Source organism: Acartia tonsa, chromosome 3 (assembly GCF_053477335.1).
Source record: "Acartia tonsa isolate MP-2025a chromosome 3, ASM5347733v1, whole genome shotgun sequence".
Lineage (NCBI taxonomy): Eukaryota > Metazoa > Arthropoda > Copepoda > Calanoida > Acartiidae > Acartia > Acartia tonsa.
Genome location: NC_137262.1, coordinates 57,688,620 through 57,710,469, shown reverse-complemented (window position 1 = coordinate 57,710,469; position 21,850 = coordinate 57,688,620). Strand labels below are relative to the sequence as shown.

Below are 21,850 nucleotides of genomic sequence, written 5' to 3'. Positions count from 1 at the left end.
AGGGAAGGCAGCCAAGATTACCAAGAGATGGACTGGCCCTTGGAAGATAGTGCGACAAGCCACAGACGACCATTATGTCATCAAACCTGCCTCTCCAACAGCCAAGATCTCGGAGATCACCGCGCATGTCGGCCGACTGCGCAAGTACACTGGAGATGTAACTGCCCATCAGATTCCAACAGACATCCAAGGCGACCTGGACGGCTAAGAGGACGCCACTGAGCTGCCCGCCGGAGCTGCGGCGCTGCCAGCTAGCGACCCAGGACAGTTCCCAGTGTACCAGCCAGCAGCCGCTGCCCCACAGCCTAGCGGCCAGGATCGCGACCCTGTAGAAGAGAACCTGCAGCACCAACCCAACGAACCACCGCCGCCGCCGCCAGCTCCAGAGCCACCTAGAGATGCCATCTGGAACCCGGATACTGACATGGAGAACCCGCCGGCCAGCAGCGAGCCTGCAGGAGAAGAGGCGGCCACTGAGATGGAAGAGGCGGCCCCAGAGGATGAAGCTGAAGCGATGTGCCCCCTGCTGATGACAGCCGTCCCCATCCGAGTGGGAGCTAGGAGGCCAAGTAACCTGGACCAGGCAGGCGCCCCCATGGAATTTTACGCGCCTTCCTCCATCGTTATTCCCCCCTTGGGAGCCTCCAGAGTTAGCCTAGGCCTCCGTGTCCAGCTACCCGCCGAGACAGAACTAGTCCTGCAAACAAGGCAAAACTTCCAACGATGGGGCCTGGCCGTCGCCAACCCACGGCTGGAAGCCAACCAGGAGTTGACAATGCTGATATCCAACCACAGCCAGACAGAGCAGCGAGTGTCCCGCGGAGCCTGTATAGCCAGAGCTGTCCTCCACCGAGCTGTGCCCCAGGAAGATGTTGTCATGCGCAGACAGAGGTTGCCGTATCCCCAGGTTCAAGGCCTGGTGGCTCGGGAGCCCCGCAGCCCTTGAAGGGGAGGTTGTGGTAATACGGCAACAGACGGACGGGCAGTTTACAGAATTGCTACGCAGTGACTTATCATAACAAGCCTTCTGCACTAATCCCATTATATCACCATTTACCTCATGACCGCCAGTGACCCCGCTGTCCAGCGGTCAAACTGGCCTGTCTAAATATGGGGAGGGGCACGGACACGCAGCTATCACGCGCCCCTCACGCAATTATACAACCGGGAGGCGCTGCCTCCCCTTTTACCACAGCTACCCCCACAGACTGTCTACCGCCGTGGGCTAAGCCCTTGTGTCCCACACCCCCTTCAAACCTAACCTATTGTTATAATCTGTTGTATATATATAGTAAACATCCATTGTAAATATCATTCAGTTAAATATATAATTTCTGTATGACTAAATCCTGCTAGTTTGTTTTGGTAGAATACTTCAAGGCTAGGGCTCGTTGGATTCGAACTCGCAACCGGTGAGCTGAAACGCTTCGGCTTACCACAGAACATCAATTATAAAAGAAATTATACGTAAATTTGTTGCATATTTGTATAAATACAGGATACAATAAAAGGACATACTTTAATTTTAAGGATGCTCCGCTTGTAATATTGCACATTGTTGTCCTAATAATCAATATTCCAAAATCAGATGAATAAAATAATTTTATATCATGTTGTCAAAAAAAAACGTTAAAAATCAGAATATTTTTAATGGGTGTATGGACTTTCTGGTAACGATTATAGAGTTGCTAAGTTTTCTAAATCGTACCTAATTCTGTTAAAGGAATTATCATTAAAAGTTGAAATAGATAGGACAATGCTAACATATGTAAATTAACAAAAAGAGCTGACCATTACTGACGTACGACGTACCAAACCTAACTATAGAAAAGCTTTGCTTTTAATAAGATAAATATTAATTCAAAACTTTTTATTTACAAAATAATAATAGGAGTAATATAGCTTTACAAAATCGAGAATTAACAAAAAAAAACATATTTTATTTTTATAAGCATCGATATTATTTACATTTTAACACTGGAATTATACATGGTAATGAGTTGGGCCTATTTTTACAGACAAGACATTACTACTTTTCTAACTAATAATGTCATGACCCTGACATAGCAGCAGCAGGAACCAGTTTTTAAATTCTTAGTTATCACGCTGTATAAACTGAGTTTCGAACCATCACCCCCCGGACGACTAGTGGATGGGAGACGTCCAGGGTCGCCGGATAACAAAAAATTACAATGTTTTAACAATTTTTGTTTGAAATGGCTTCTCTCTTCTTCTTCTTGCAGGTTGGTTTGTGGAACTTCCAGTCAAGTTTCTGGCAAGCTGGAGTACAGTACACTACAAAGTTACAAGCTCCACACTTCTTTACAGTAGATTCCTCACATTCTGTACGCTCACAAACATTCTTCTTTTTGGGGCATGCCTCTCTCAACTTGACAGCATACTCTAATGGGTACTTTGGCTCAATCTCAGGACCCATGGGGCTGGAGTATTTCTGTTCCATTATTGTTCTTATAGTAAGACCTTCTTTATAATTGATAGGCTTTGCCTTCGCATCCAAGAGCCAATCCAAAATCCTCCAATAATCAGGTTCAAAATAAGCTGTCAATCTCTCCACATACAGGCAGAGGCTACTTTTAAATGCTCTGCGATTCGGGTCAGCCCCATACATAAGCAATATTGGTACCACCTCGTCACAATCAGGATACATGGAGGCATAATCCAGTGCGGTGTTGCCTGTTATGTCATACGCATTCACATCAGCACCAAGTTCAAGCAGTTTCTCAAGAATCTTGAAGTGGTTGTCTTCGTTTTTACCGTTCCAAATAGACCTATAATATTAAATTGTTAATAAACTGTAAGTAATCATCATTAATTTATTGTTTGTTTGTGATTATACCATGTTATGGACACAACCCAAAATCTGGAAAGATTGGGTTGTGTCCATGTTATGTATATATATATTGTTTTGTACGTGTCAAAAAAAATATTTCACCTGATATCCTTGACATTTTGTTCAGAAAGCCAATGCAACTCCTCAATATAGATCATACGCCTGCCAATGACAGGGGCAAACACAGGGCTTAACTGTGGATATCCCTCCCTTGCAGCTAGGGCTTTCTTCAGATCCTGTTCTGACAACTTCTCTATATGCTTTATAAAATCACTATAGTTGCCGAAGAACATATGAATGAATAGATCACTATAATAGCCCTGCCCTATGGGGTTATACTTGCTGCCTGGCAGGTCAATTTCCACGGCAACATAATCCATCAAATCTTGAACAAACTCATTTTTTGTTAATTCCCAATCAGTATATCCCATCCATACATCTGGATTTTGATAACTCACTCTGGGGGGATTCTGCCGCAAGTGTTTGTTGAGATTTTCAAATTTTGTGTAGCACCAACATGTCAACAGGATATTCTTTGTAAGTGAGTGTTTATGAACACAAGGAAAACTGTCAAAATAATGAAGTACTCCTTTTAAGTCCGACATGGATTCATCGTCTATAAATTTTGGCTTAAGCTTCTTGTGGAGTGTTTGTAGCACCTTAATCAACTCTTTACATGATTTGACTCCGTATAATTTGAACCAGGAGGCTATTTGACAAACATCGCCAATTGTAAATATTTCTGGAACTAGTGACATTTTCTAAATTAACTCCACAGACACCAACAACTGAAATGGAAAAAAGTTTTAAGATTTTTTCGCGTTTTTTTTCAAAAATTTGTTTATATTTGTTCTCTACATATGTCATATCATAGTTTAATTTCTGTGACAAAAATGAATGTTGGGATGCTCCCCCCCCCAAAAAAAAATAATATTAGTTATTGCCTTCTTGAGGAAAATTTTTAACTCTCATCCCCCAAATAAATATTTGATTTTTGAAATGAAAATATATTACTTTCAAAGTATACTAGCGGCTACGCCCCTACAGGCCTATAGTGGCACTTAAATGATTTTTTTTTATTTCGTGTCTAGTTTCAAGTCTCTAGAATATCTTGAAAATTTCGATTTTTTGTGATTTCTCTTGGGATGGTGGTGCTACCGTCACCCAAAATAGTTATAAACCTTCCCAGGACCTATGAGAAGCTACCCTGTAAAGAAGAACCCGATCGGTTCAGCAGTTAGCAAGATCCTTTGATACAGACAAACAAACATCCTGTAACTTTATTATAATGATACAGTTAAAAATGAAAAATGGTAAAGATGGGAAAATTTTTAACACGAACATACACACATATCCTATCAAATTATCAGATAACAATGATGACAACATCCATAAATAGCAAAAAAATTTATGGATGAACATTCGAAAAAAAAAATCTCTAAAGCATTGTCATAAAAAATTTAATGAAATAAGCTAATAATGAAAATGTAAAAAAATTTGGAAAGAAAGTCTTCATAAAATTTGGCGATAATATATAGAATTTGAACTTATTTAATCCCTAAATTTTTTTAAGTCTATCTTGAAAGGTATTCAAGAAATCGTGTAAACTTGAATAACTAGGAATCGATCTAGCACCCCAACCAATAAGCAATCCCTGAAAATTTACTAAAACGTAAAAAGGAATCGATCTAGCCCGGGCCCAATTAACAGATGGACAAAACAATGCATAGATTAGATGAGCATATGCGATAGTAATCTTCACTAAAAATTACAGTTGCCTATCATAAGTAAGAGCTGAAAAAATCACGTTTCCCTCATAGCTTTACGGACTGACGGACAGTCAAAGATGAATTATAGAGTAGCTTCGCTACTAAAAAACTCCATAACTTACTAAAATACTGGAAACGCGTTTAGCAATATAACAATTGAAAATCCTATTGAAAATTGAAAAGTGAACTTTCATACAGACAAACACACTTACACCCTAATAATTTAGCAAATAAATTTAATTTAATTAAATCTAAGATATGAAAAAATATATATAAGTGGAAAGATACACAAAACTTTCAAATGTAAAATTTAATTGTGAAAATTAAAAATATCAAATGTCTATTTTCAAAAAAGCTTTAAAAAAAAAATAATTTACCTGTATAAAGCAAAGGAAATTTGATAGAATTTTCTGCATAAAGCTGTATACGTTCACGATAACTTTCAGTGACTGAAGTTGATGTCAACAGAAACCTAAAACCAAACCTTAAATTACGTCTTAAGATCCCCACTTTGAACCTAATCTCCACCTATTTGCTTGCTTGTTCACCGCTTGGCGGTCAAACTATGTGTTCATCAAAGATACGCGACTCCACCCACTAAAATAAACGTGGTTAAAGTGGTGAGAAATAAGCGGAGTTAGTTGCTTTATATTCCTTTCTTTTATAAATCACGTAAATTTGGCGGCAAATATGAATCTTAGATTAGTTATTTATTGCATAGTATTATAGACAGCTTTCCGCGGATATTAAAATAAAAAATTATAAAATTAAAAAAGGCAATTTATGATTTATTTATTTTAATATACGTGGAAAAATGTCTGTAATACAAAGTTATACATGATTTTTCAGTTTGACTCAGAACCAGTTCTAATCCAGCAGATATTAATCGGTTTTGAAAGCCATACTGGAAAATGATTTCTTATTAATTCAATAAATTTTTAGACAGATTTTCATGGTATTTTTATTTTAACTTTTAATATAAAATGTATTACATGCCTTTATCTTTGTGACTGTTCGTTTGTTTGTCCGATTTATGACATTAATTTTAGCCTTTTGGATGCTGTTTTCCTTGTTAACAACCTTTGTTAAAAAACCCAAGATCAGTTTCTGGGTAAATATTTGCAGTGTTTAAGCTAACAAGGATGAACATATTCGTAACACCAATAAAAAGCATAACTTTTGAATTAAGAGGGTAATTAAAATGAAGTGTTTGGACTTTCCCTCAAAGTGCATATCGAGCACAGAAAATCGTGCATCACTCTCCCTTCAATTATATTTAAATAGAAGGGGGGGGGGGGGGGGGAGGGGGGTTGTGCTCGAAACCGCCAAATAATTGTTTGTCCCAAAGTAGAGCATAAATAACTAAATGTAGAATAAAATTATTTTAAAATGTCCTCAAGAAAAAGTATTGATTATTGATAATATTATTTAAGCAAATATATAGTTTAAACACTTATTTCTTGCACCGGATTTTCATTTACTCTGATAAAGTGATGCTCGAAGCTGGCTAAAAAAACGATATTATCCATTTACTCCCTTTACCCCATACTCTCCTCTCTTGATGAAAGAACTGACCAGTAAATGAGGTCTATATTAGTTAGCTAAATTGACGAATAAAACTCCCCTTTCAATACATCCATAAATAATTATATCCTAAATCCATTGCAATCAAATAAAAATAGACGTACTAACATATAATCGACTTATGTAATAGCTTAAATATTGGCTGCTAAGTAGTCGTTGTTGACATATCACCGACATAATATTGTCTAATTACATTATTACTACATTTTTTAATGGTAATAAAATTAACCAAAAAAAGTAAATCTGAATTATATATGGGGTGGAAGGGAAACTAATCTTTAAAGAACATATTTTGAATATTTATATAAGTGACTCAACAAAACTTTCAAGTGTATACTATATACTTATACCTCTTTGGGCGTAGCATATAGCTACTCGAGTCTGAATGTTGATTTATTTGCGACTAGCGGCTTTGCTCCAAGCATTTAGGGGCACTATATTGGAATAGCCTAAAATATATAATTAGCCCCTGCGGAGGGCCTCTCCCTGCAGAATAATATAACCGTAGGGTTCTTCGCTCGGCTTCCCCACAGCACGGACACGTTATTGAATTAAATTTAAGCTTGCCTTTTTGCCTTGTCCAAATCTTTTCCTCCGGCAGCGTTCTATCCAGACATCTATCGGGGGGAGGGGGGGGGGGGGTACTCAAATTTTCAAAATTGATAAAAAAATTTCTAAGAGGATAACGCCGAAATCATAATCATACAAGTTTAAAACAATTTTTCCTGGTACTTAAAATTAAAATCTACGTAATCATACAGCTTGTTAGAGCTACTTGCTAAAAAGAATCAGGATTAAGGCGATAGGTAAATGATTGATATATATTTTTTTTTCTCTAGTATGGCTTCAAAACAGATTAATATTCACTGGATTAGAATTAGAATACAGTATCGTATTACAGACAATTTTCCACAAATATTAAAAAAAAATCATGAAATTATTGCCAGTTTTATTGGACTGGGCATTCCGCCCCAGTGGGCTAATAAAACTGGTTTTTATATATTTTAATTTTAAAATGATGCGTTAAAAAAACTATTAAACAATTTATATATCCCTGAATCCCTTTATAAAAAGTCAGACAATCAGAAAGTTAAATTTGATATTTGAGCAACTTAAGACCATCATTAGAAAACAATTTCGTTTACATATTATTTGGACCAGGGTGAGGGAATATTGTTCTGTTTATAACACTGGCCTCCAAAGTTTTAAAATTACGCTTTCTTATTCGTTTGCTTTACAACTTTGGGGGACTTTTTATTGGTTGATTTACTAAGTTTCAACCACTAGCTGTATTCTACAGAAGAGGAAATTTTGTGTAAATTCATTGGGGATATACATCAATTTATCGGCTTTTTTTAGACTTGTAATTTTCCCGGCTACTGAACAGTTGCTCTGTAACTTGTATAGTTCGTTTGTCCCTACATGACTTTTTTTTGCAACCATTAGGTGGGATTAAAATTGGTCCTAAATGACCTGCAATGGGAAAATGCCTTATTATTTTACATACTCAAGTAGATAAAATCTAAGGCAAATTTACCAACCTAACTATATACTTAGAGAAACAAAATATCAGGGCTCGGCAGCCACGTTCTACATTTTATGCTATGCGCGGCTGCTGAGCTATTATTTTACATACTCAAGTAGATAAAATCTAAGGCAAATTTACCAACCTAACTATATACTTAGAGATACTAAATATCAGGGCTCAGCACAGCAGCCACGTTTCACATTTTATGCTGTGCGCGGCTGCTGAGCCCTTATTTTACATACTAAAGTAAATAAAATCTAAGGCATATTTTTCAACCTAACTATATACTTAGAGAAACAAAATATCAGGGCTCGGCAGCCACGTTTTACATTTTATGCTATGCGCGGCTGCTGAGCCCTTATTTTACATACTAAAGTAAATAAAATCTAAGGTAAATTTTCTAACCTAACTACATACTTAGAGAAACAAAATATCAGGGCTCGGCAGCCACGTTTCACATTTTATGCTGTGCGCGGCTGCTGAGCCCTTATTTTACATACTCAAGTAGATAAAATCTAAGGCAAATTTTCCAACCTAACTATATACTTAGAGAAACAAAATATCTGGGCTTAGCAGCCACGTTTTACATTTTATGCTATGCGCGGATGCTGAGCCCTTATTTTACATACTAAAGTAAATAAAATCTAAGGCATATTTTTCAACCTAACTATATACTTAGAGAAACAAAATATCAGGGCTTAGCAGCCACGTTTTACATTTTATGCTATGCGCGGCTGCTGAGCCCTTATTTTACATACTAAAGTAAATAAAATCTAAGGTAAATTTTCTAACCTAATTATACACTTAAGAGAAACAAGGATGACAACATTCATAAAAGCGAAGCTCTGAACACGTAAGCACATTAATAATGTAAAAGTATAAACAAAATTGCATATGAACTTGTGTCAAAATTACGTAAATACGGGATTCTACTTAAGGACTTGATTATAGAAATGCTTTGCTTAAAATATTGTATCTTGTTGTCCTAGGAATCATTGTTCCCAAAATCAAATGAATAGGTTAATTGTATGATACAAAAAAAAATTAAATGAACGTACGAGCTTCCTGGTAACGAATATAGAGTTACTATGCTTTCTAAATCATATCAAATTGTTTCAGGAATCATCATTTAAAGTTTGAAAACGATAGAACAATTCTAACATGCCTGAATTAACGAATAGAGCTAGCGGTGACGTATGTACAGACTCTAACTATAGAAAAGCTTCACTTTTAACAAAATATACACGCATTACACCTTGTTATCATCTGTGCCTGTATTATATCGATATATCATAAGACATAAGAATTTAGCATATAAGTTGTAGATATAACGAATTAGCGAAAGACCGACAAAACTTTGTATAGACTTGATACGAATAGGACATTGAAATTTACACATAATTTTTCAATTTTTATTAGAAGCTATAGGGACGGACATAGTCAATTATAAAGTGTTGTGCTTTTAGTTTAGTTATCTCTAATACAAAGCAGAACGGTGTCTGTCTGTCTGTTTGTTAGCTAGAGGCTAGGGGTGAAGCCGCTAGTGTTAATTGAAACAACATTTAAACCAAACACAATTAACAAAAAATGGACGGAAAAGACATATGTCTGTCTGTCTGCAAAGATCTCGCTAACCACTGGACCATTAGAGGCATAGACGTACAAGCTTTTTATTTTTTTTTTTTGGGGGGGGGGTAAATTTTTTTTAAGGGGGGGGGGGGGTAATTCGCTTTTTTTTACCCCCCCAAAAAGTTACTTTATTTTTTTTATCAGAATTTTTTTTATTTTTTTGGGGGGGTATTTACCCCCCCCTAAAATTGTTTGGGGGGTAAATACCCCCTCCTAAATGGTTGGGGGTGCCTACGGCACGCCAAGGGTAGGGGTAAATTTTGAATTTAAAAATCGTTTGGGGGGGGGGGGGGGGTAATCGCCCCATTAACCCCCCCCCCCCTTGGACGTCTATGATTAGAGGTATCAAATTTTCAGGCAGATTTATATGCGGTTAGGCAGATCAACCCTCCTGTGAAAATTGTCACTTGATTTTTAACTTTGTTTTTATATTTAGAAAGAACCTTTCCAATATTGCTTTGAAACCGATTAATATCCGCTGGATTAGAACGGGTTATCAGCCATACTGAAAAAATTATAATAATTATAGAAAAGCTTCGCTTTAAAAAAATATATTTTTTAAGAAATAAAAAAAATAACAGGACTTTCATTTGCAGTAATCCATAAGAGGAAAAAATGGTTGTTTTTAGGTAGGAAAAAAACTAAGAAAATTATTTAAAATTCATTATTCAAATGCACTCATATTATAATTTAATAGACAGTTATCGTTAATAAATCTCCAATAATTATAAATGAAGTAATTAATCTCTGCAAAACCCAAGGTCTTCTTTCTTTTCATGGTGTTTGTCAGGGAGGGGGAGGGGAGCTTTTCTACAAAATAAAGTAAAGTATATTATTTTATCGATGCAATATACATATATATATACTAACGGATACGCCCCTAGAGGCCTCTAGTGACACTTTTAATGTTGGTTTAAAAAAAATAATACATAACATTTCAATGTTGCGTTCAAGTCTCTACGTAAAAAAATACTATAAACCTTTCCAGGACCCATGGGAAACTACCCTGTTAAGGAGAACTCGATCGGTTCAGCGGTTAGTGAGAACCTTCGGTACAAACAAACAGACAGACAAATAGACAAACACACATCCTGTTACTTTATAATGATTTATTGAAGGTCACTGAAAATCAACTAAAAATTTGTTGCGCATCTTTGAAAAAGGAGTCTAAAAAAGATGTCCAGTATAAGGCTTCCCTGAAAATCGTCAATTACATCCCTTACAATTTGCGAGATCTGAATGTACTTAAAAAAAGATAATTTAATGGTAGTTGAGTCAAACAGAACGTATCTATAATACAAAGTAGAATGATGTCTGTCTTTCTGTCCGTCCGTCCCTTAAGATTTCGGTAACCACTAAACCAATCGGATTCTACTCTTCAGGGAATATACCTACTGGTCCTGTGGTGGTTTTAGGCTATTTTCTTGGAGCGTGGGACACCCCCAACCCCCACAAAAATAAAAAATCGAAACCCAATTTAAAAAAAAAAAATATTTTAAATTAGTGGTGGAGTGGGGGCATTTTCAGGTACTTATTTTCTTTTTAAAAAATATTTGAAGTTAGTGGGGGCAGTTTCAGAGGTACTTAAAGGAACCATGCAAGAAATATACCGCTTTAACTGCTGAAAGATTGCCACGAGTAGACCCAATACACAAAATTTGAAGCCTCTAGCTTCAAAAACAAAAAAGTTATAGACACTTCAAAATCATATTTTTAGTACAATGAAAATTTTAAAAGTTTTTCATTGCTAATAATAGAATTTTCATTATTAAAATACGTCGCCTAGAAAGAAAATTATAAGCTTATTTTTGGCAGAAACTTAGGATGCCAGTAACTAATAACATTTCTACAATAAAAACACTGTTCTTTATAGTCAAAGTCATTAAAAAAAAAAAGTTTGATTTGTGTTGTATTGAGAGTTTCTGACAAAGATAAGCTTAAATTCTGCTTCCAGACGACGTAATTTAATATTGAAATTTCCATCATAAGCAATAAAAATCTTTCAAAATTTTACTAAAATAATCATTTTGAAATGTCTGTAACTTTTTTGTTGTTGAAGCTGGAGGCTTCAAATTTTGGGAATTGCATTGGATCTACTCGTGGCAGGCTTTCAGTGCAGTTAAAGCGGGGTATTTCTTGCAGGGTTCCTTTAATTTTTCCCCCCATAATTACCTCTTGGGGCATAGCCCCAAGAGGCTACGGGCGAAGCCGCTAGTTATTAAAAAAATATCATTGCTTTGCTAGGCTTGGTCACTTTATATTAGTTTAAAAATAAACCGCTAGGCGTCTCAATACACTTCTTTAAATACTCTGGTAAACCGAGCGTTCTCGGCCCACAGGGTAACGAGTTCGAGTTCAACGAGCCCTAGCCTTGAATTATTCTACCAAAACAAACTAGCAGGATTTAGTCATACAGAAATTATATATTTAACTGAATAATATTTACAAGCAATGTGTACTATATATATACAACAGATTATAACAATGGTTAGGTTTGAAGGGGGTGTGGGACGCTAGGGCTTAGCTCCCGGCGGTAGACAGGCTGTGGGGGCAGCGGTGGTAAAAGGGTAGGCAGCCCCTCCCGGTTATATAAGCGCGTGAGGGGCGCGTGATAGCTGCATGTTTGAGCCCCTCCCCACATTTAGGCAGGCCAGTTTGACCGCTAGATAGCGGGGTCAACATCGGTCATGAGATAGATGGTGATATAATAAGATTAGTGCAGTGGGTTTGTTATGATAAGTCACAGCGTAGCAACTCTGTAAACTGCCTGTCCGTCTGGTTGTCGTATTACCACAACCTCCCCTTCAAGGGTTGCGTGGCTCTCGAGCCACCAGGCCTTGAACCTGGGGATACGACAACCTATGTCTGCGCAGGACAGGCTCTTCCTGGGGCACAGCTCGATGGAGGACAGCTCTGGCTACACAGGCTCCACGGGACACTCGTTGCTCGGTCTGGCTGTGGTTGGATATCAGCATTGTCAGCTCCTGGTTGGCTTCTAGACGGGGGTTGGCGACGGCCAGGCCCCGGCGCTGGAAATTTTGCCTCGTCTGCAGGACTAGCTCTGCCTCAGCGGGTAGCTGGACACGGAGGCCTAGGCTAACTCTGGTGGTTCCCAAGGGGGGAATGACGATGGATGAGGGCGCATAAAATTCCATGGGGGCGCCTGCTTGGTTCAGGTTGCTTGGCCTCCTAGCTCCTACCCGGATAGGGATGGCTGTCATCAACAGGGGGCACATGGCTTCAGCTTCGTCCTCTGGGGCGGCCTCTTCCATTGCAACAGCTGCTTCTCCTCCTACAGGCTCGCTGCTGGCTGGCAGGTGCTCCATGTCTGTGTCAGGATTCCAGATGGCATCTCTGGGTGGCTCTGGAACTCGCGGCGGCGGCGGTGGTTCGTTGGGTTGCTCCTGCAGGTCCTCTTCTACTGGGTCACGATCCTGGCTGCTGGGCTGTGGGGCGGCTGCGGCCGGCTGGTGCACTGGGAACTGTCCTGGGTCGCTAGCTGCGGGCGCCGCCGCTCCAACCGGCAGCTCGGTGGCATCCTCGTCGCCGTCCACGTCAACTTGAATGTCTGCTGGCATCTGGTGGGCAGTCACATCTCCAGTGTATTTGCGCAGTCAGCCTACATGCGCGGTAACTTCCGAGATCCTGGCTATTGGAGAGGCAGGTTTGATGACATAATGGACTTCTGTAGCTTTCCTCACTACCTTCCAGGGGCCAGTCCATCTCTTGGTGATCTTGGCTGCCTTCCCTGGCACCAGGCGGGGGGCCAGGTACCAGACCAAGTCTCCAACCTCATACTTGGCCGTGCCTTCGTAGGCTGCCGCGCTCCTCCGGATGGCTCCCTCCTCCTTCTGCTGGATGGCATCATACACTGCATAGTAACGTTGCAGGAGGGCTTGGACGTTGGCTGGAACCGAGGCATATTCTGTTTCTGGCAGCCGGAGCACCATGTCCACCGGAAGCTTGGCCTCTCTCCCAAAGAAGGCCAGGAACGGGGTCACGCCGGTAGATCTGCAGGCCTTGGTGTTGTAGGCGAAGGCAATGGCAGGCAAGTGGGGCTCCCAGTTGTTGTCGTCTCTGTCTAAGAACAGACGCATGCCTGTATTGAGCGTCCGATGGAACCTTTCCACTCGGTTGGACTGTGGGTTGTAGGGTGGTGGATGTGTCAGGCCAATCTCAAGCCTGGAGGCCAGTTCCTGGAATACCTGGCCGGTGAACTCCATCCCATTATCGGAGTGGATCTTCAGGGGGCATCCAAACGTGGCCAGGTGGCGGTGCAGCAGGGCTTCAGCCACCGTGAGGGTGCGCTTGTTGGGGATGGCGTAGAGGCTGACAAACCGGCTGAACCCATCTTGGCAGGTGAGGATGTAGCGGTTCCCAGCTGGGGTCTCTGGCAGCGGCCCCACCAGGTCGATGAACAGGACTTGCTGTGGATACCCCTGGCGGGAGGGTACATGTATCCCTTGCTTCAACCTTTCCTTGGTAACCTTCTGGACACATTCAGGACAAGTCTGAACCATCAGGCGGACGTCACGGGCCAGGTTGGGCCACCAGAAGTGCATGGCAACGCGGGCGATAGTCGCGTCCATCCCAAAGTGTCCGGCCATGGGGGTCCCATGGGCTAGAAAGAACGCGTCCTGCTGGAGGGCCGAAGGCAGCAGGTATCTTGTCCGTTCCCCTGTCAGGGTCTGGTCAGTGGTGGTGAGGCAACCATGCTCGTCAAGTCCCAGGGCTGGGAAGCGGCTGGCGTACTGCTGCTCGTCTCGTTCCTTGCCGCGCAGCTCAGCCTTGGTTGGGGCTCTGCCATCAGCCACCCACTGGCGGACACGGAGCAGGAGAGGGTCTTGTGTCTGGGCTTCTAGTACTCTAGCTGGGTCCAGTCGGGCGGCAGGGGGCCGGCTGGCTGCGGACTCCCCTAGCTGGCAAAGGTTATGGATATACTCAGCCTGCTCTGCTAATTCTTCGGCGCTGGCCGTTGGCATGTTGGCGTCCTCCCGGCGGCTGAGGGCGTCAGCGTTGGTGTTCTGGGTGCCAGGACGGTGGCAGACAGTAAAATCTAGGGCCGCTAGCTCCTCTTGCCAGCGGGCCACCATCCCTGTGGATGTGTTCAGTGACTTCATCTGCAGCAAGGCTGAGGAATCAGTGTTGATCTGGAAGCTGCGGTAGGACAAGATGCCGTGGAATTTCCGGATTCCATACATAATGGCGGCCATCTCTCCCTTCCAGGACGGGTAGCGAGTCTCGGGGTCGGTTGTCTTGCGCCCCACGGCGGCAATCAGTCTCTCCTTGCCGTCCTGGCATTGACTCAGTATGGCAGAAATGGCGCGGCTGCTGAAATCTGTGGTGAGCTGGAATACCGCTGGCAAGTCAAACCTGGGCGGCGCTCGGATGGGGGCTTGACGGAACTTGTCCTTGAGCTGCAGCAGCTGGGCTTCCATCTCAGGTGTCCAGGCTAGGGTCTTGGCCGTCTTCTGCCGATTCATCTCGTAGGTGAGGTCGGCATACTCTGGGATGAACAGGCGGTAGTATCCAAAGAACCCCAGAAGCGCCAGCAAATCTTTGGGGTGCTGGGGGCCGGCCAGTCCAGGATACGGTCAATATAATCCTCTTGCATGGCTATCCCCTCACGGCTGAGGGTGTGGCCCAGATAATCCACCTTGGCTCGGAACAGCTTAGTCTTGGCTGGCTTGAGGCGGATTCCTCCCCTGCGGTGGGCTTCCAAGACCTCTCGGAGCCTAGCCAGGTGGGCCCAGGTATCCTGGTGGAAGGTCAGGACGTCGTCAAGGTATGACTGGAGGTTGGCTGTGCCTAATGGGTTTAGGACCCCTGCAATAAATCTGGAATAGACAGATGGTGCCGTAGCCAGGCCAAAGGGCATCCTTTTCCATTGATACAAGCCTCTGGGGGTGGTGAAGGCGGTGCAGGGCCGGCTGTCCTCAGACACACGGATGGTGTAGTATGCGGCCACCGCGTCTAGGGCACTGTAGACGCGGTGCCCTCCAGCTCGTTCTACCAGCTGCTGGATCCTGGGCAGAGGGTAGCTATCCAGCTCCAGGCACTTGTTGAGGGCTCTGTAGTTGACGGCCCAGCGGGTGCTCCCGTCCTTCTTCTTGATGGGCACCAAGGGGCTGCTCCAGGCGGAGTCTGACGGCTCTATGACTCCCTCCTGTAGCCAAGTGTCCAATTGTTTCTCCAGCTCAGCCTCCTGCCGCGGGTTCAGATCCCTGAATCTCTGGCGGATCGGCTGGGTCCCTGGCTTGAGGCGCAGCTGCAGCTCGACTACATCTGTGCAGCCGGGGGTAGAGTTGGAGAAGACGTCCCTGTACTCTGATAACATGGTCCAAACCTCTTTTTTGAGCAAGGGATCCTTGCGCAGGAACTCGTTGTCTTCCATCTCAAGGGCCTCCCACAACTCCTGCATGTCTGGGGGCTCAACAGGCTCTTGGAACGAGTGGAGACTCGGAGGAGGCTTATCAGAAACCTCTAAAATGTCGGGCTTGACCAGCTCCCCTGCCACTGGGAGGCCAGCGTCCAGCAGGAGGGGCGTCTCCCCTTCATTTACCACCAGCACTCGAAACACAGTGGCGGATCCAGGCCTGTGGGCATACAGGCCTTCTGGGATGACAAGATCCTCCCCAAACCTCTGTTCTGGGGCAGCTAGTTGGATGGCATCCTTGGTGCGGTGGCCTACTAACTCAACAGGGACCGCCATGACACCGCGGCCAGGCAAGACCACCCGCTTGGCCGTGCGAAGTTGGGGTGGCTGGCCGTCAGTTGGAGTGACAGCGCTTAGCCTATACGTGGCTGGTGTGGGGTCAGCTTCGGCTCCGGGAGCCACCGGCCGCGACTTGACGGGCTCGGCCTCGGGAGGGGCTGACGTGTCGGAGCCAAGTGTGGCTCCGAGGGCGTCCGGCCACGATTTGACGGGCTCGGCGCTGGGAGAGGCCAAGGCGCTGGGTCCAGCCTGGGCTCCGTGGGCGTCCGGCCGCGACTTGACGGGCTCGGCGCTAGGAGAGGCTGAGGCAGCGGAGCCATGCATGGCTCCAGAGGCAGCCGGCCACGACTTGACGGGCACGGCGCCGGGAGAGGCTGATTCCTGGGGGTTGAGTGTGGCTCCGGGTGCATCAGACCGCGACTTGACGGGTCTGGACTTGGGCTTGGCTGGTTGACTGGCTGGGGGTCCCAGGTAGAGGGGGCCAGGTGGACACGGCTGGCCGTTGATAAAGGTGTCGGAGGAGAAGATTGGTTCTGGAGGGCTGGCAATCTCAGGGAACGTTGTTGGCAGGTTCTCCCACGGCACCTTGGGCACTGGGGGCAACCCCATGGCTAGCAGGTTGGCCCCCTTATGGGCGTTGAGCGCAGCATCCACCCAGTGCGTGCCTTTCTCGACCACACGCGGCTGCTCTGGCAGTGGGCCTGGCAGAGGCCCCTCATAACTCAGCTCTCTCTCGGCTGTCTCCCGGTCAATGGGGACGCCACGGAGTGGGATAAACTCCCCACGCACCCACAAGCAAGGTGGTTGCATGTCGAAACAGAGCCTAGTTCCGAACTCCTTGAGAAAATACCCTCCTAGGTTCAGAGGGTGTGAGAGGTTCCGGACCACAGTCACGTGGTAAAGATGGAGTATAAGGGTGTGTGAGACTGCCATATATAATTCTTTCAATTTTCCTATTACCTGGAGGGGCTGGCCTTCCTCGTTAGCAGTCAGGATTTGGGTGTTGTCCGGAATCAACATGCGTTGCACGCCCATTGCGTGCATGAGGTGTTCAGAAATTACAGCAGACCCTGGTACACGGTTGCCAGAATCGATCATGGCATCAACCTGTACATGCTGGGCAGGGTCAGGAGTAGGAAACCTCACCCTGATATGGCAGGGGAAGTGGAGGTCCTGCCCTTGAGACAAGGGGGCCTCCTGTTCGGCTGGGGTTGGCAGAAACTTCGGTGGTGGCCGAACCACAGCTATGGTGGTATCGCTTACCATGGTGGCTTAGACTGTAGCTTCGAATCACTAGAGCTTATTAATTATCACTGGGTCAACAATTCTATATTTATTTTTATCACTTGGTTGACATTTATACACGCTTATGTGTTGTTATCACTAGGAGCTCTAGGTGTGATTCTGGAAGCACTGGCAGCAGGGAATGTCCGTCCTGCAAGGTTCAGAGGGGTGACGGCGGTAGGGAATGACCCGTCCTACAGCGCCGCTGGTTCGAATCCCGAAAATGACGGCAGGGAATGGCCCGTCCTGCAGCGCCTCGGGTTCGAATCCTGGAAGGCAGCGGCAGGGAATGTCCCGTCCTGCCGTGCCTGTGGCTCAAAATCTGCTATCCGTCGCAGAGGTAGGGCTTACTTGTGTGCTGAAGCTTCGCAGCCACACATTGCCTTCTCAAGGAGACCAGCACCCAGCTGTCTGTCTCGTAGGTTTGGCCTGGGTGTCCTGGGGCTTGTCCCAGCTACACTTGCCAATTTAGACTCAGTTCTGTAGCCGTCTGAGCTAAATTATCCGATTACCGTGGCTGCGCACCTAGCGCTACTCCTACACGGTACGGAAAAAGCGTCTTAACTGGCGCTTTTAGCAGGCTAAATCTGCTTGCCGTAGGCCAGAGGCCCACATATTGCGTTCAAAATGATGGAAATTCGACCTAAAAAGGCCGTCTCGCGGGTCAGTTGGCTTCTCAGTTGGCGGCTGATTGTCCCCTTACTTGCCAAAGGGTCCAATCAGAGGTAGAATAGGCTAGTTTCTGTAAGGCTCGATTGAAACACGCTGACACCAAGTTCTGGTAAACCGAGCGTTCTCGGCCCACAGGGTAACGAGTTCGAGTTCAACGAGCCCTAGCCTTGAATTATTCTACCAAAACAAACTAGCAGGATTTAGTCATACAGAAATTATATATTTAACTGAATAATATTTACAAGCAATGTTTACTATATATATACAACAGATTATAACAATGGTTAGGTTTGAAGGGGGTGTGGGACGCTAGGGCTTAGCTCCCGGCGGTAGACAGGCTGTGGGGGCAGCGGTGGTAAAAGGGGAGGCAGCGCCTCCCGGTTATATAAGCGCGTGAGGGGCGCGTGATAGCTGCATGTTTGAGCCCCTCCCCACATTTAGGCAGGCCAGTTTGACCGCTAGATAGCGGGGTCAACATCGGTCATGAGATAGATGGTGATATAATAAGATTAGTGCAGTGGGTTTGTTATGATAAGTCACAGCGTAGCAACTCTGTGAACTGCCTGTCCGTCTGGTTGTCGTATTACCACAATACAACAACTTTTCTTTTAAAACAATTAAAATTCTTTTTTATTTAATTATTGTCTATTTTGTAGAGCTAAATGTAAGCTATTAATAGTAATAAGAATTTTATTTTACGAATAATTTAAAACACATAAAAGTTTTTAATAAGATAAATATATACTAAATAAATATGTACCGCATGGCATATCTACAGCAATCTGAGTGAATTATTGATCCAGGATCAAATTTTGAAGTCTATTTTAGACTATTAGGTCTCCCATGAGATTAACGTATATAATAAGCAATGTTTGTTGTTTTCAATGAATTGTCGGGTAAAGTGAAGTTGTGTGTCACGAAAGAGCTTACAAACGGATATACTAATCGTTTCAACTATCTCAAGGAGCGGTATAAATCCCCCCCCACTTTAGTTTTTTCTAATTTTGGAAAGAAAATATTTCAAGGGGGGGGGGGGGGGTATAAATGTCCAGAGATTTATTCAAAGATCGGTTCGGACAATTTGTGGCTGAAAACCCACAAATTTGTATGCCTTCCTGAAAATTTATTAATCTAATTATATACAAAAGAAACGACAGAATAGCGCGGTTTAAATCATTGCAACCAGGGATATGAAAAAAAAACGATAAATTAATGAACTTAGGATAGTAAACTTAATTAATCCTAATAGAATAAAATTGTTATTTGTATAATCTTGACATTGCTAATTTGAACCTACCAATCAAGTTTAATTACAAAGTTTTGAAACAAGCGAATGAGAGAACGTATTAATAAAATTTCGCTTAACATAATATTTTTCAATTGAGTGACTTTTAGTCCCCTCCGGCAACATAATAACAATCAACCTCAAAGTTTTAGTTACAATGTAATCGCTAGATGTCTCTTTAATTTATAACTTTTAGGTTTTGCTTTATGTAATTGCATAGACGATAAATATTTCATATAAATTTAAAAAAATAATAATCTTTTAAAAAGTTTTTTTGAGAAATGGTTGAAATTTTTTAATTTAATGATAAGCGAAACAGAATTTAAAAGCTTATGTTATATAGTTTTTTACATGAGACATTTATTAAGTTCTCTTTCCTTAAGTAGAAATGTATCTGTTATTGATATTTGAAGTCTGACATAGACTGATAAATGGAGTTATTTAAGAACATGGAAGTAAGGACATTGATATGTCGTCTGTTAAGGTTGCCAATACAGACCTCATTTAATAGTCAGTTCTTTCATCTAGATTAAGGACAGTTGAGTGTGTGTATGGGGATATCGTTATTTTAGCCAGCTGCGAGTATCACTTATTATATTAATAAAAATCTGGTGCAACATCCATTTAGTACTATATCGATTATGATGATGAAACCTATTTTTTCAAACTCATCGTGCTTAAAGGCTTTATAATTTCCTTTGTGAGGAGCGAAGGTACTCTACACATCAACCAACGTAATCCAAACACATTACAAAGTTTAATATTAGGATCAGAGGCCCCTAAATCTGCTGAGCTATCCTAATGTTTACCTAACCTAACTTAAATAAAATTTACAAAACAATAACACTAACATAATAAATTTTTTATGAATACAGTTGCATCAGCCCCTAGCCTCATAGATAGAAATTTAAATCTAGCATTTGAAGATCAACATTTTTAAAAGTAGGAAAGGGTCTAGCCTAGCCTCCATTATTTTGATATAAATCTAACTTATCTTTATTGTTCAATGGGTCTTCAGGTTTTAGAGTTCTTAATGAACACACACTCACACACCTTGATACTTTAATGGGCAAGGTATTGATAAATATCATGTTTTAATTAAGTTATAAATATACCCAAAGCTCCGTTTATGATGGGTATTATCGTTCATGTTCCCTTTTTTGTCGTTTTCTATTTTTGTCCTTCCCTCTCTCTCCCCTCCCTCTCTCTCTCTCTCTCTCTCTCTCTCTCTCTCTCTCTCTTTCTCTCTCTCTCTTTCCCTCACTCTTTCTCTCTCTATTTATTTCCTTTTACCCATCTATCAAATTCGCTACCTATCTAACTATCCATATCAAATTCGCTATCTGTCTGTCTATCTTGAATGAAATATTTGATTAGCTACTGAATTTAGCCAGAAATTTGTATTATTTGCCAACAAAAATGCAAAAAATGATAAGTAAAGCAGAGGGGTGTGCACTTAAATTTGACAGCTGGATTTTCCTGTAATATAAAGTAGTAATGTTTTTGTTTAAAGATTAAGATCTTGGAAAATGCTTAACCGAATGGGTTGTACTTTTTAGGGAAGTTTTACGAATGTTTTGGGGTTTCTTTATTCTTTTTCTTTCCTTTTACTTTGTTTAGACGAAACAGACTTAAAAATACACAGAATTAAATTCACGCAACCTCCACCGTGAAAAAAAGAATTTTTTTTTATATTTCATTATTTTTCTTTCTAATAATTCCTAATTGGTTTAAATAAATTATATTATTATTTCAATATATAATGAATTTTAAAGAACTAATTTTTAGAATAGCGCTGAAATTTTATTGGTTAACTATATAAGACAAAGTCCCTCCCACAATGAAATTAAAATTCTTACATATGAATTTTAATTTATTTAGAACTTATTAACTAAAACAAATATTTAAATGATTTTATCATAACAATTATATTTAGATCTTAAAGTATTAGAAAATCAAAAATTAAACATTAAAATGTTATTTTTATGTAGTAAAATTGTAAATTTTGTGTCCATATGTTGCAAATTTTTGTATATTTCTATCTATTAACCAATCATATTAAGGAACAAAATATTGGCTTAGAATAGTTTTAAATTAAAGTTGGCGCTAAAGTAATAAAGTATTTAGATGTTTGTCCTGTGTTGCCTAAGATCTAATAAACGGCTGTAACAATAAATTTATGTTAATTCGTTTGTTTGAAGGTTTTATGCTATTTTTGTGTGGGGTTGAGGATTAACATTTCATGAGTGCTATGTTTGTGTATAAATTGTTATTCATCCCCAATGATGAGAAACAAAATTAACCCTTCTGTACATTTCTAGTTTGTAATTAGTTTTGAACCAACCATTAAACATTTCTTAAAAGTACCCAAAAGTTAGAACCAACGAATAAGAAAACATAGTTATATAACTTTGGGTACCAATGTAATTTACAGTCCAATGTCCCCTCCCTCCCTGGTCCAAAGGCAACATGTTTTCTTTCTTTAAGAAATCAGCGGCATCAATGAACATTGAGGAGTCCCTATAATCCTACA

General features: G+C 41.9%; 1 protein-coding gene across 1 annotated transcript; it reads right to left on the bottom strand.

The window, feature by feature from the left end:
• Positions 1-1,859: 1,859 nt before the first annotated feature.
• On the bottom strand, positions 1,860-5,071 carry LOC145315315 (uncharacterized). Its single transcript, XM_080155330.1, has 3 exons — positions 4,998-5,071; positions 2,954-3,639; positions 1,860-2,789 (listed from the first exon to the last, which is right to left on the bottom strand). The coding sequence occupies exons 2-3, from the start codon at positions 3,607-3,609 to the stop codon at positions 2,198-2,200; spliced, it is 1,248 nt and encodes a 415-aa protein (XP_080011456.1). The 5' UTR covers positions 3,610-3,639; positions 4,998-5,071; the 3' UTR covers positions 1,860-2,197.
• Between the last annotated feature and the right edge of the window lie 16,779 nt (positions 5,072-21,850).